General features: G+C 42.0%; 1 protein-coding gene across 2 annotated transcripts in view; it reads right to left on the reverse strand.

Moving 5' to 3' along the window:
• fam189a1 (family with sequence similarity 189 member A1) overlaps nt 1-13,983 on the reverse strand; it is a 94,033-nt gene extending 80,050 nt beyond the window's left edge. For both annotated transcript variants that reach the window (XM_017440282.3, XM_017440288.3), the window contains exon 1: nt 13,219-13,983. In XM_017440282.3, coding sequence (XP_017295771.1) covers nt 13,219-13,458 — 240 coding nt within the window. In that variant the 5' untranslated portion in view covers nt 13,459-13,983. The remainder of the gene's footprint in view (nt 1-13,218) is intronic.
• Nucleotides 13,984-14,039: the final 56 nt, after the last annotated feature.

Below are 14,039 nucleotides of genomic sequence, written 5' to 3' on the forward strand. Positions count from 1 at the left end.
GGAGCTGCCGGGCCCCCGGGGGCCGCTGGCCTGCTTCGAGCTGAGCAAACACCTAAAACACGACTTATTCCCTGCAGCGCAGGAGAAAAATCTGCTGAGTTTCTACTGGCTTTGACTTCAGCATTAATAGTTTTCTCTCTTTCGTTCATTACATATTAGTAAAGGGCTTAAATAACAGGATAAAAAATAAATCTACTTAGTGGCGGCAAGGGGNGGGGGGGCGGGTGGGCACCATCTCAGAATCTACTTTCCCTCGGGACGGTTTGAAATAAATTAGCATTTAGTAAATTTCCTTGCAGCAAGAAAGAGAAAATACAGCTCTTCCTAGAAACGTAGATGTCTTTTCAGTACGGCACAAAATCAGCAGTTAATGTGGATGATAAATGCGGGAAAATTCAAAAGAAAACATCTATTACACCTACACTGAAAGATCCACAACAAAGACACTAGAAGAGGAAGTAGTTTCAGACTGTTTTAGGAAGCTACAAGTATGATTAAAAAAGAAAAAAAAGAAATCAAATCCCTTGTGTCTGTTTTGAAGGTTTTTCGCTCACTGAGAGCTCCTCTAAAAGTAACACGTGTCACACTATGAGATAAATCACTCCTGCACATTTTCCCATCATCTGTTTTCTGATTTCACTCATGCACACGCTGAAACTGAGGCCGAAAGCCTTTGGAAAAGGGCCAGAGATTAACTTATCATGGCCGTCTCACTTCTGCCATCTTTACTGATGAAACAAAAATAAGGACCTCGAGAAAATTCATCATTCAGGCTCTTAACGTGAAAAATGGTTTTAAGATTATCCTGCTCTGCTCCACAGGGACACAGTGGAAACTACATTATATATTAGGTGACAAATCTGATCACTGCCACATGCTGAATGACTGTGTGTGTGTGTGTGTGTGTAGTCGTCTACTGGATGATCTGGTGACCTTTCATAGGCTGCTACCTGCTGGTAAAGATTTGACCTCTGAACCTGGAGCATTAATCTTTGAGGCACCAATTCTACACCCATAATTCTGACATACCTCTTTGTTTTTCTACTTTACGCACAACTGATGCAAACTACTGACGGTTTGCTGTTCAGCTACTTGGTTTTTCAGCTCGATGGTTAAACTAGAACTTACAGGTACTAAAACTTTAGGAGAAAAAGCTAAAGTTTTTGTAATTAAAGGCCTAGCATTCCTCATAGGAATGGATATCACCTGCAACTTTCATGGCAGAGTTTTAGACTAAACCTTCTGTTGAGAAGTGTGGAGTTTTAGCTGTTTTGGTCAAACCTTGAAAACATTATGCTCAATCTTATGCAATATCACAGGAAGTCCCACTCAGAGTACATGTTGTGTATGACTCTCAGCTAGTAAATCATCATATTTGAGCTAAATATCTATAAAACTGGCCATTTTTGTCTTGACTAATGCTAATTATGTGGTCAGTTATCTGAATTTGAATTGACTCCAAATGGCAATCAGCTGTAGATGTACGTCCAATAATTACTTCCTGCAAGTTTCAATAAAATTCATCCAGTGGTTCATGAGATATTCTGGTAACAGACAGACACGTGCACACTAACACGGGCAAAAGAATTACTTACTAAAAGCAAACAAACATAAGAAATTATGTATTGCTTGTGTAGAGGGAGTTGGTTTGGTTCATTAGGCTGAACAGCTTGTGCAACTTTTGTTTTCCAATAAGTTCTCCAGTTTGTTGCGTTTCTTTGAGTCACTGACACTCACGTTGTCGCCCCAGCAGATGGTGGCAAAGAAATCTGCACTGTTCGCCACAGACTTACAGAAGAGACACAACAGCTTGTTCCAAACAGTTAAAACCTGAAGTTTGCTGTGTCTCCTCAGGAGAACAGCCTCGTCCTTCTCACAGGTATCTGAGGTCCACATCAGCCTCAGTTTTTAGGATGGGAATGTGTTTGGCTCGTTGCATCGTTTGATGAGGTGATTGTTCCCACACGTGACAAAAAAAAATAGCCCTTCAACTTCCTGTTTCCAACTTTTTACATGGAGTAAGGACACAGGAAAGGAGAAGGTTGAGTTTTGGTGATTTGTCCTCTGGTGATGCACTGATTACAGCTTTTTTAGGTTGAGTCCTGATTTTTGTAACATTTTGATTTGCTGCTCATGATTTCTCTACCTCTTCTTCATAAAAAAAATGTGTCTTTCTTTTCTGTTTCATCCACTGAAAGTTTCTTTAAACACTTCAAGCCAACGCTGAGATGCCTTCTGGTCATCTCAGTATCATTTCTGAATGGATGTGATTTAGTGATGACATACGGTCTGCGGGACTTAAAAGCTTAAACAACAATAAACAGATTTATTACCAGGAAGAAGATTAATGATGATGATGATGCAGAGCAACTTTGCATTTAGTTAGAAAACAAAAATGGTTAACCACAAGGAGAAAATGACTTAATTCATCATGTGTGGAAAATAATATGAGGGCAACATCTGTCAGACATTTAGTGCGTGGCGCTCCACATCAACGTAGCTAAGATAAAAACATATTCTCTACAAGAGAAACATTGCTGATGTTTTATTTCTCCCCCGCTTCTGGATCAAAAAAGGTGTGTCTGCGGTTTAAGTCCGTTGGAATAAACATAAATAATCGCTTTGTTGCTCAGCAGTGAACAAACTTTGCATCTCCTGGAGGCCCGAAGGACACATAAGAAGAAAGAGGGGCCCATTCACACACCTGTGACTCCCCCTCCCACATGCACACAAAGCCCCATCCTGCACAATACTGGCTGCTAATCATAGAACAAAGAGAAGCTCCCGTCAGCAGACTGTTCCATTGATCAGCCTCAGAAAGCAGCAGGGATGGTTCCACCGGCAGCTTTGTTGCAGCAGGAAGAAGTTACCGCTTAGCTGCAGGTAAAAGGCCAAAAGTCAAACACGTCAACAAAGCTTCATCTGTCTGAGCGAGGTCTGCGATCACACCTTCACCCTCGTAATGACCTGTTGCAGCATGCCACTGAAAAGCTCTTTATTAAATTAAAACCTCTTTGCTCGGGTCATACCCAGAGGGGGGAAATAAACATCCGAGAGCCAAAACTCCCCTTTTATTCCAAATAAAAGATCCAACTTTTTCATAAAGCTGCTCTTTCCTGTAAAACTTGACATGAATACACAGCTGCACCACCTGTGTCCTAATCCTCGGTACATTAGGCCCTTGAAACAGATTAAAATTAAAGAACCAGCATTACTGATGGAATGCATGTCATCCTTTCGTAACAGCTTTATTTCACAATGCCAGTCATTATCTGTAATAGTTATTTTTGTGTTGGTTAAGGCTGGTTAGCCAACACAAAATGGGACTGACTCCTGAATATAATTGGTCGTAGACTGTAGCGGCGGGCGATAACTAAGAGAAGAAGAACTCAGTTTGGTGACAAATATTTTGCTCATGTTGCTCCCGTGTTTCAGCTCAACCCGAATGTCCTTTTTCCTTTCAGCGGTCTGCAGGCAGAGCTGCAGGCAGAGCTGCTGGCGGCGCGGTTGGAGCTGTTTGTAAAGAAGTGCAGCATGGCGCATTCTGTCTGACACGTCCATGGGTCGGCCCGGCAACAAGAGCCAGCAGAGAGAGAAAAATCTGCCGTGTATGCAGATAAAGACATATCATGCATTCCAAACATAAAAACCACGTCCCCGAACACGCGACCCCGTCTTCCTCTCTGTCCTCGTCAGCCATCACTTCAGCTCCGACAGCGTCCAACAAAAACCTGCAGCTTTCATCTCACTTCAGCCATCAAACGATGCAAAATGCAGCCTGTTTGTGTTTTTATACGTGTGCGTCAGACCGTGCACACAAGTGTCTCTGAATGCAAAACTACTTATTTTCAGAAATGCACACGTGTGTTTGATTGTTCTACTGTGCTTAAAGATCCCCTCGAGTCCCATTTAAAAGAGTGATATTGAATGAACATTTTAAATCGACTTGTTAAATAAACTTCAAATAAATCTACTTCTCATTATTGCCCGCTGCCAAAAAGGAAAAGGATGTGTTTGCTTGTGTACATGTCTGTTAGCAAAATATCTAATAAACCGCTTGACAACGTTTTATAAAAATTTCAGGAAATAATCTCTGAATATACATTTAAACCTGATTACCTTTAGGATTCAACCCAACTTAAGATGGCTGCCACAGCCAACTCACCTTTAAAAACCCAAAAATGGCTATAAGTCAGCCATTTTTTCAGACATTGACTTAAAAGTTGGAGTGGTAGTAACTGAGACTGACCCCCAAAATATATGTTGAGCACTAAGAGATTGCACAAGACCTTTGTTTAAGTGATATGCATTTCCTCTTGAAATAGTAAGCTTTTAATTCATTAAAAATGTTTTTATGTCAGAATAAATAATAATGAAACAAACAAGGTTAATGTTTGATTTGTGTTTCAGCACGTAGAGATCAAACCTACATCTGGGTGGGATCCAAATTTCTGCAAAGTGTGATGCTGACAACAGAAATAGACACGGCGCTGTGATGGTGTGATAATTCTGCTTCAGGTAGAAAATGTATACTCTCACTATAGGATCAACACTTTGCTTCAGATGATTTTTTTCGAACATCACTACGAATGATAAAAGCACGGATGGATGTTTATCTCATACAGAAAAGACTTTTACTACAACAGAACTCGACCTCTGGAGTTTACAGCTCTGACACGCCATTGTGTCAGAAACAAAAAATACTTGAACTAGACCTTGAAAATGGAAGACCAATAAAAGAAAACATCCAATAAATCTAGTTTCAAAAAAAAAAAAGGGTAAAGTTCACATTTTTTTAATAAACGTTTTAGAAAAAAAATGTCTTGATATTATGGAGTTTTGTTTGTTTTGTACATTGAGTTGGTTTGTGTTATTTGCTTTAATTCAGTCCTGTGTTTTTCAGTTTTCAGTGTGTTTTCAAGGGACGGAAACGATGGCCAACAGTACATGGAAGAAACACAGAAATCCCTTCCAAAACGCTATTTTATTTTTAGTTAATTTGTTGCATTTTGTCCAGTATTGTGTTTTTGCATCTTCAGACAAAGAAAGACGCAATGAAAGAAACTTTCCTTGAAGAAAAAAATATTGCTCGATGCCTTGCATGTCAAGGTTTTAAACAAAAATCTCACACGATCTGTTAGCACTCAGAGTATGTGTTGGGAATGACTCTAAGCTACTACCACACCAAAATTTAGCTAAATATTTGCAAAACTCACTAAGTTATAGCCTTTTTTGTGTCGGCCACCTTGAACTGAGTTGACTCCAAAAGTTATTTATCTGTAGACGTACATCCAATGATGACTTTCTGCAAGTTTCATTAAACTTTGTCCAGTGGTTCATGAGATATTTTGGTAACAGACACAAGCAAAAACATGGTTGTCGTCCTCCTTCCTTCAGCGGCACAAGACAAGTTAAGACAAGTTAAGAGTCTGGAATCATCCATGAGGGTAAAAACACCGCTCTTGTAAAAGAAGAAAATATAAAAAGTTGACTCGCTGAAATATTAGAGCTCACTTTGTGTGTCTGTGAAGTGGCAGCAAGGACACACTGTTCCCCATCATGGTGCTCACTGGGGGCAGTGGAGGGGAGGGGGGGCAGGAAGCTCTGGAGGGTCCTCAGAGTAATCAGGAGCAGCAGCCTGAGTGCCCACTTACTTATCACAGAAAGGTCCAGGAGGGGAGTGAATTACAGCGGCTCAGCAACACCTCGGACCGGGCCGAGCGCTGGAACAACATGACATCATCACACCGAAAACCCGCCGCATTAAACACCGAAGGGAGGTCACTGCAGAAATGTGGCGGAAACCACAAACAGCTAAAAATGAAGGTAACCAGGAGTCAGATCAATGATGCGGGAGGCATGGAGGGAGGGGGGAGGGGTGTTTCCATCCTATTAGCTGATCAGGGTGAGATTTAAGATCGGGGCGGTCTGTGCTGACCACAGTCTCCATTTAATCTGAGCTGACAGGATGAGAGCAGCGGGCGAAGAGCCATGTCCTCCATCGACAGCTGGGGGAAAAAATGGCTGCTTCAAAACAACGAGGGCCGGAAGGTGTGGGGGCTCCATGTCAAGACCACAGTCTGGACAAACCATCTTAAATATCACATCACAAAAATACTGAAAGAATTTTCTATAGCGTGTGATTCTTTAAACTCCTCCACCCTGCAGCCTTTTGTTCTGCTAACCTTCCTTTTGTTGGGAAAAAAAACACAACCTGAAGCATTTTACAGACGCTTCCAAGCTTTACATGTTCACCGGAGTGTCCGGATAGCTTTGCAGAGAATAAAAATCACATATTTTACCTCATAATAAGTCAATTTATTATCATTTAAAATGTTAAGAGAAACGTACAAGTTGTCTGAAAAGGATAGATTAAATCTTTTAAAGTGTGAGTTTTGAAGAAACGTTATGAACAAATAACATCTTACCTGTTTTACATACCTCTTTAAACGACGCCCAAAGAAACAGAGTTTAACAATCGCCCACCACCGAAAGCTGAAGGTGAACAATATTGTTTTTGTTCATGTCAGTAACTAAAACATCTCATCAACCACTTGATGAACTTTAATGAAACTCAGAAAGTAGCGTCTACAACTGATTAACTTTAGGAGGAAAGTTGGCTGCAAAACAAAATGCAGTCAGTCCAGCTCATCTGTAACTCTTTTAATTTTACAAATATTGACCTGAAGTTTGGTATGGTAGTCGCTGACAGTCTTTCCCGACTCATACTTTGAGCTTCTTATAATATTGCATGAGATTTCACATAAGGTTTAACCAAAACAGCTACAACTCCATCCAATAAGACGATCTTAGCCTGAAACTCTGGCATGAAAAGCAGCAGGCGATATGTATTCTCTGGTCTTTATTTAAAAAAAAAGAGACAAAAATGAAAAAAGCACATTTTTCAGAAGATCTGGTATTGATTCGTGAAACACACCCGTGATAATTGGTGGTGATCACTTCTTAAGAAGGGCAGATGCTGTTAAATTAATTGTCTTAATTGTGTGTAAAGTAAGCAAAAATAGATCATATTTATATCTGAAAATAGCACATCAGTTTGCAGTCACGCTGAAGTACTGTAAGTGTACAGAAAGAGCCACATACACATTAGGTAGGAGAAGAAAACAAATGTGTAATTGACCCTTTCTACAATATTTCCTGCTGTTTGCACCGATGCTGGGCACTTTCTGTGCGAGGTTGACAAGGTGCTGTTTTATTAATAAAAGCTTTCCGGTCAGACGGTCATTTTTTGTTACAGTCGTCTCCAGAAACTGCTCTTCACAAACATGACAACTAGCTATTTTCTGTCCTTCCAGATTTGTGGAAGCTGAACAAGTGGAGCTGTGTGTCAACCACATGTTTGACAGAGATGTTCATCGCTCTGAATGTGCTCTGAATTTTAGTTCTGGGTCAAGCGTATCCCCATTCTGTTTGGGTTTGTGCGAGACAACTTCTTTGGCAAAATAACATTCAAAAGACGCTCAAATCCAATTTAGTTACTTTGCATTTTTCAGATTCAAGCTGACAGTTTATCTGTCTTCATACCTTTGGCTGATCTGATCCAAAACTTGCTTTACAAGTTAAAACATTTAAAGGTATTAAGGTTTCCAGATTCAAAGGAATGCGAAGCTCCAGCATCAGCATCAGAGACGTCCAACACACGCCTTTGTTGGAGTTAAAATTAATGTGTGTCAGGAAAACATCAATTCACAAAACCCAGCGACTCAGAATGTGATGATTATTCACGAAAAGTGTTATAATATTAGGAGTTTGATTGAAAAATCGTACAATAAGACTTCACACTCACTTGACACTAAGGCAAAAACACTGATGCTGGCTGTGAAGACGGAGAAAAGGCTGACTGAACGTAACACTCACGCTTCTTTTATCCGTCTCCTCGCATGTTATGAGTCATGAGCGACGCTACGGGGACGGCGTTTTTAATAAATGTTACGTCGAAAATCCTGACAAACACATCCCGCTCCTCAACGTGAAACAGACAGAACGATTTTTCCTCAAAACGCATGACAACCACAGAGCCAACACTGAAGACTTATCTGCGAGTGTGTTTCATCTTAAGACCTGTTGCCAGGATACTGCGTGGGCCTAATAAGTCAGTTAATTAAGGATAATTCACACCAGCTTGCTGCAAAACCACGGCCTCAAAGGAACAGATCAGATGTTTGGTTCCTGTTTCTGCATCTGCTGCTAAAACTGCAAATCACATTTTCACCTGTGCTCCTGTGAGACCACCTGAGAGAACAATATATACGGATATCTCTGGTCAGAATAAAATCAACCTACTTACCTCCTGAAAGTAGTATTTTTCAGCTTTTTTTCCCTCCTTTTTGTTTGATGTCAAGATAGCAAATAAGCAAAATAATCACCAAGGGGCTGTTCAGACCTGTTATTAAAAACTGTTCTTAGCGATCAGATTGCATTTAGATAGAACTGCACTGAAAACATTTTTCTTTCTGAAATCTTCCTTATTTGCACATGTTTGACAGTCTGAACACAATCCACTGATGTGACCATACACAAGCAGCAGAGTAAAAAAGGAAATTAATAAATAAAAAGCCAGCTGACGGATGATTAAAGATACTTAAACAGTTGTCCTTGGGAATGTCCTGAAGATGTGTTTTTGTTTGTTTAGCTAAAAGTTTTAATGAACTGTTCATCAGAATCCTTCTTTTGTCCATTTTGTCTAGATTTTATCAATCAGAATGACTTACAGGTGAGTTTCTCTTTGGTTTATCATTTGTTCTGATTGCTTTTGGACCTGCTGTGGTCACCATAAGCTATAATGTTCTGTGTCAAACAGAGTACAAGAATCTGAGCAGCATGTTAAAATAATAATATAAGTCTGAATGTACAGTCATTTTAACAGAAACATCAGCAGACCAGCTTTGTCGCACTGATGTGACGAGGCTCTGCGTGTATCTGCATACAGAGCAGGTAATACACATCCAGTCACAAAAAACATTTCTGGGTACGGATTAACTGCCAGGTGTGATTGAACCTCACCGGAGCTGACCGCTTGCAGTCCAGTCACCCAAACAATTTACAAACAACATGTCCAAACATCCTCAGAGATGCTGAATTAATAAGAAACCAAAAATAGTTTGTCTGCTGAAATCAGAAACATCATAAAAACTGAAATCTGCAGCCAAACATCAGTTTTAGCAGCAGATGAATCGAGCTAAACGTGAACATTCACAGGCTATCATCCTCATAATGTCAATAATTACATGCCGATGTTTAAAAACTGGCCTCTCCAAAAGTCTCTCTGACTGCTAATTGGTATTTAAAACAGAACACAGTCGGAGCTAAGCATGTATTACCTAATTTGTGTTGCAATATTTTACTACACAATTTATCATCCATGCAGCAGCAGCTAGGAACAAAGGAACGACGCAAACGACTAACAGGACACTCAGACAATTAATGGGTTTCTGCCAAAAACCTATCAAAGTGGGTCTTTGCCTGTAACACAAGAATTACAAAACGCTTCTATTTAACATGAAGCATCACAAACTCAAGCAGATCAGGGCAGAATGAGAACGCTGCCTCTACAGCCGCCCAATCTGGAGATCAGGACAGAGTGGGAAGGAAATCAAAAGGAGAAAATCTTTTTCAACAAGCTGAAGAGAACAGGAGCTGAAATATCACAACGATGCAAAGAGAACGTCTGAATGTGGAAACGATAACTGCGTGAAATCTGAAAAACAAAGAGGCGGCGTGCGTCTCTGATCCTAACTGAAAGTCACAAGCTATATGATCATTTCTAACCTCGGCTGCGGCTCGTTCTGCCAAATTGCCTCAGTTATCGGCCAAACCTGCCAAAGCAGCGTAATTTGAAGTCAACAGGTAAACGTGCACGCTCGCCGGCCTTGTGCAGTCTGCAGTCTCAGCTCTGATCATTGGTGCCCTCAGATTTTCTTGCCCGTATTGCAAAAAACGGGAAGCAACAAAACTGCTGCTGAGGAGGAAGAGGAGGATGTTTGTCGGATGGGATCGTGGTGGAGGAAATGGTGCTCACATTGTGTGTGATATCATCCTGTCCAACACACACGACTCCGAACATCAAAGCTGTGAAAAAAAAAATGTTTTCATCCCGACTGTGAAAAATCAGGATGAGGGAGACAGATCCATTGATATGCAAAACACAGGGATGGAAAGTGTGTGTTCATGGTAATAATGTGTGTGTGTGTGTGATGAAGGAGGAGGGACAGCCACGCTGAGCTCAGCAGTGATTGCTCTGTGTAGGAAGTAAAGATTACGCCTTTCCTCGCTGCGACTGTGATGAAATCCCACAACACCAGTCATCACACAGAGATCCTTAATGACGTCCCACAGAGACCGCACACACACACACACATATGCAGTGTGTGTGTGTGTATAAGCTGAAGGTTTGTTGTCACCTTCTTTATTAGATGATTTCACCATCACAGCAGGGAGTGCAACAGAAATGCCTAAAGGTTCAACATGAGCTGCATTTATTCATCCAAAAAGCAGAGTTTTGTCCATTTTCTGGTTCGTATAAACACAAGGGTTGGCATTTGTGACACAGCTCCAGAATAAGGTTCTCCTTTTTAATCCAACACTTTCGTCTCACTACCTTAATGGATTGTCGCGTCTTTGTCTTCTTCATTAAAATTAAATTCACAACACAGATCTCTGTTCAAATCAGCACCTAAACTTCAGGCACTTTCACAAAATGGCCACAGAGACCAGCCCGTCTTTACGCTGCCTCTCGCCGTCCACAAGTCCCAGATGGAGCCGGCGATGTCCCGCACAGACGTGAGCTTTCAGAAATGAAGGACTACCAGAAAATAACAACTAGAAATATCTTTTATCCAGTAGTGGGTCACGTTTTACATCAGGAAGTGTCCTGCTATCAGCTAGCTTCCATCCTTTCATATTAACAATAAAAAATTATAAATACACACGATGTGTTGGAAAACACACTCTCCCGACGCAGGGGGACAGATTTTTATGGGGAACCGAATTTCGTACAAGATGGGCTCTTTTAATGCCTTCCTGCCACAGAGACACATCAGGGGTGGGTTGGCTTCAACTCAACCTGCCGCCTCAGTGTGTTCACAGATCACACCGAGGCGGCCGGAAGGCGCCACAGTTCTGGCTTGGAGTGTTTTTTGAAAGTGCCTTTTGTCTAAAAGTCAAAGTGTGGAAATGTTTTAGTCATCCTGAGTCAACCTGATGGATTTCTCTCTAAACTGACTGTTAATCCTGTTTGTTTATAGATGTCATTTTGAGTCAACGGGATGATACTTTTGTCTCCTTCGTTTTGTTTTTACAAATATTCTCTTTATCTACTTTAAGGACTTGTGAAAATCTGTTATCTGCAGGTTTTGGGTTTAAGGATGGATGAGACGCAGCACAGTGGGCTGGCAGAGAGCTCAAACACCCCCTGCACAGAATCTCAACCAATCAGCTCCAGGCACTGATCAAGAATGTTCATTGACCTCTGACCTCTGACCCCTGCGGTTACACACTCTGTAACTATACACGCTAAGACAAAGACGCACACAGATGGGCTCGGTGGCACAGACCCCCTTCCCTCACCCCCTCACCCCCTCACCCTTGCACTCATGCCCCACTGCCTCTATAATTAATGGACCAGCCCTGCTTCAGGTTTCTGGCAGGAAATCAAGCGTGTGTGTGTGTGTGTGTGTGTGTGTGTGTGTGTGTGAACGCTTCATAAATATTTACACAAACAGTGATGAACCTTTCTTAAAAACCAACATCTCAGCAAGTTGAAGACACAAAAAGACAAAAACAGTAAAAAAAATAAAATATGTTGATACGTTTACAAATAGGTAATAAATAGTTGGAAATGACATTTATCAAACTGTAAGCACTTAATAAACCATTATTAGGAAGTAATATATAAGCAGCTGATTTATAAATGGATTAAAGGCATGATTTAGAATGACTGGTCTTCAGTATTAATGGTGTGATGTTTGACCAGGACATGGCTTCTAACTCCCACATTAAAAATGTTACTAGAATTGTTTTCTTTCCTCTGCACTGTATTGCTAAAAATCTAAAAGAAAAAAATGCTCCATGCATTTATTCTTTCTAGGCTGGACTTTTGTAATTCTTTAATATCTGAATGTCCAAAAAAGTCTTCAGCTGATCCAAAATGCTGCTGCTGCCAGAGTTAGGAGGAGAGATCAGATTTCTCCAGTTTTCGCTTCTCTCCACTGACTTCCTGTCAAACTCAGAACAGAATTTACTATCTTGACAAAACTCTCACCAACCAGGCTCCATCTTATATTAAAGATCCTATTGTTCGATATTTTCCTAACAGAGCTTTTCGCTCTCAGGCTGCAGGTTTACAGAACAGGAGGCAGAGCTTTCAGTTCTCAGGCTGCTCTCTGGTGGAACCGACTTCCAGTTTCTGTCCGTGAGGCTGACACCCTGTCCACTTTTAAGTCTTTCCTTTTTGATGAATCCTATAGTTTGGGTTTCCTGAGCTCTCCTTTAGTTTAGACAGCTGGAGGACAAACTGACCACATTTCCTCCCTCTGCTGCTGTCTCTATAATCTCCACATGCAATTATTGCTGCTATTAACTTGTAGTTTTCTTGTTTTTTCCTCCCATAGAAACCCCACCTGGACCATCCCTCTGTGTCTGTTTCCTGTCCTCTCAGACCCCATCCTGATCCTGGATCTGCTGGAGGCTTCTTCCTGTCCACTGTCTCAGGATGGAGGACTGCTGGTTTCCTTAAAGAAGTTTAACTAATTGGCTTTCCAAAGTGTACTGCATGTGAATGGATTGTGTTATAATAGACATTAATTAAATGTGAATCCTTTTGTTTAGTGCCCTGAGACAACTTTTCTTGTGAAGTGATGCTGTATAAATAAGCTGCAAACTGGTTTTTTTTTTTTTTATAAAGCATTAATAAATTACCCTTCCTGGAAAGCAGTACCAACATTTCTAATAAGGACGGGTTCTTCAGGATTCAATCAGAAACTTTATTTCTTTCCTTCAACATGAAGACAAATTAACTTAAGTCCTGCTCTTTATTTGAAGCCCTAAAATGAAGTCTTTGCTTTAAGTTTTATAACATTTTTGGACCATGTAGCAACAAAATATGTATCAAATGAGCATTTCCCCCCCTTTTTTCTCGTCTGCAGAGGAAAAACTTGAAGCAGGATGGATGAATTCAGTGAAATGAACGTTTCTACTCACAGAGAAACCTGCCCAGAAGGGACAGGAGTGCCGGACCCTGGGTGATGTGGTGAGAGCCAGAGCCGCGAAGCTGACCGCCAGGATCAGGCTCCCCAGGACCATCTGAGAGACCCCCAGAGCCAGCATGATCCTGGTCCGCGTGCGGTACTCCCTCAGCCGGGACAGGCTGCGGGACAGCGACGCGGGGCTCAGGGAGCCCGGGCCGTTGATGCCGCCGCGGGGCAGCGCGTTCACCGGCATGGCCGCTGTCACCAGAGGAGGGGTGGGGGTGGGGGGGTTACACGGGCGCAGGTGAGCAGAATAAGAACAATAGCGTCCAAGCCCAGCAGCGGCGTCGTGCGTCAGACGCGGAGGATCTTCATCAATTAAAGATGCTCCGTGTGGCTCCAATTAGAGCTGCGCTGCGGCTGGAGGGAGGAGAAAGGTGAGCAGAGAGGCGCCGCAGCTTGACCACCACACACACACACGCAGCCGAAAACGGATCAAATAAGCCTCGCAAGTCCTTTGGCGATGAATCCATTCCGCAAAAGTCAAGAAAAAAAAGGAGAGAGAGAGAGAGAGAGAGCCTCAAACGCGTCACGTTGCTGTCAACCAGCCATTTTCAGGCTCGGTTCTGTTCCGCGGCTTCTCCAGCAACCCGAACAGAACCGGAACCGCGAAAAAATAAACCTGGAAACCTTCGAGGAAACAGGAGAGAGAGAGGGAGAAGAACGGCGCAGGTGGGGGAGTCCGGACAGGAGACGCTCTCTGCCGCTGCGCGCCGGAGATGTGCCACTGTGCGCCGCTACATGGCGCAGGAGCTGCGTTACTACGGGAGGGGA

This window comes from Kryptolebias marmoratus, linkage group LG15 (assembly GCF_001649575.2).
Source record: "Kryptolebias marmoratus isolate JLee-2015 linkage group LG15, ASM164957v2, whole genome shotgun sequence".
Classification (NCBI taxonomy): domain Eukaryota; kingdom Metazoa; phylum Chordata; class Actinopteri; order Cyprinodontiformes; family Rivulidae; genus Kryptolebias; species Kryptolebias marmoratus.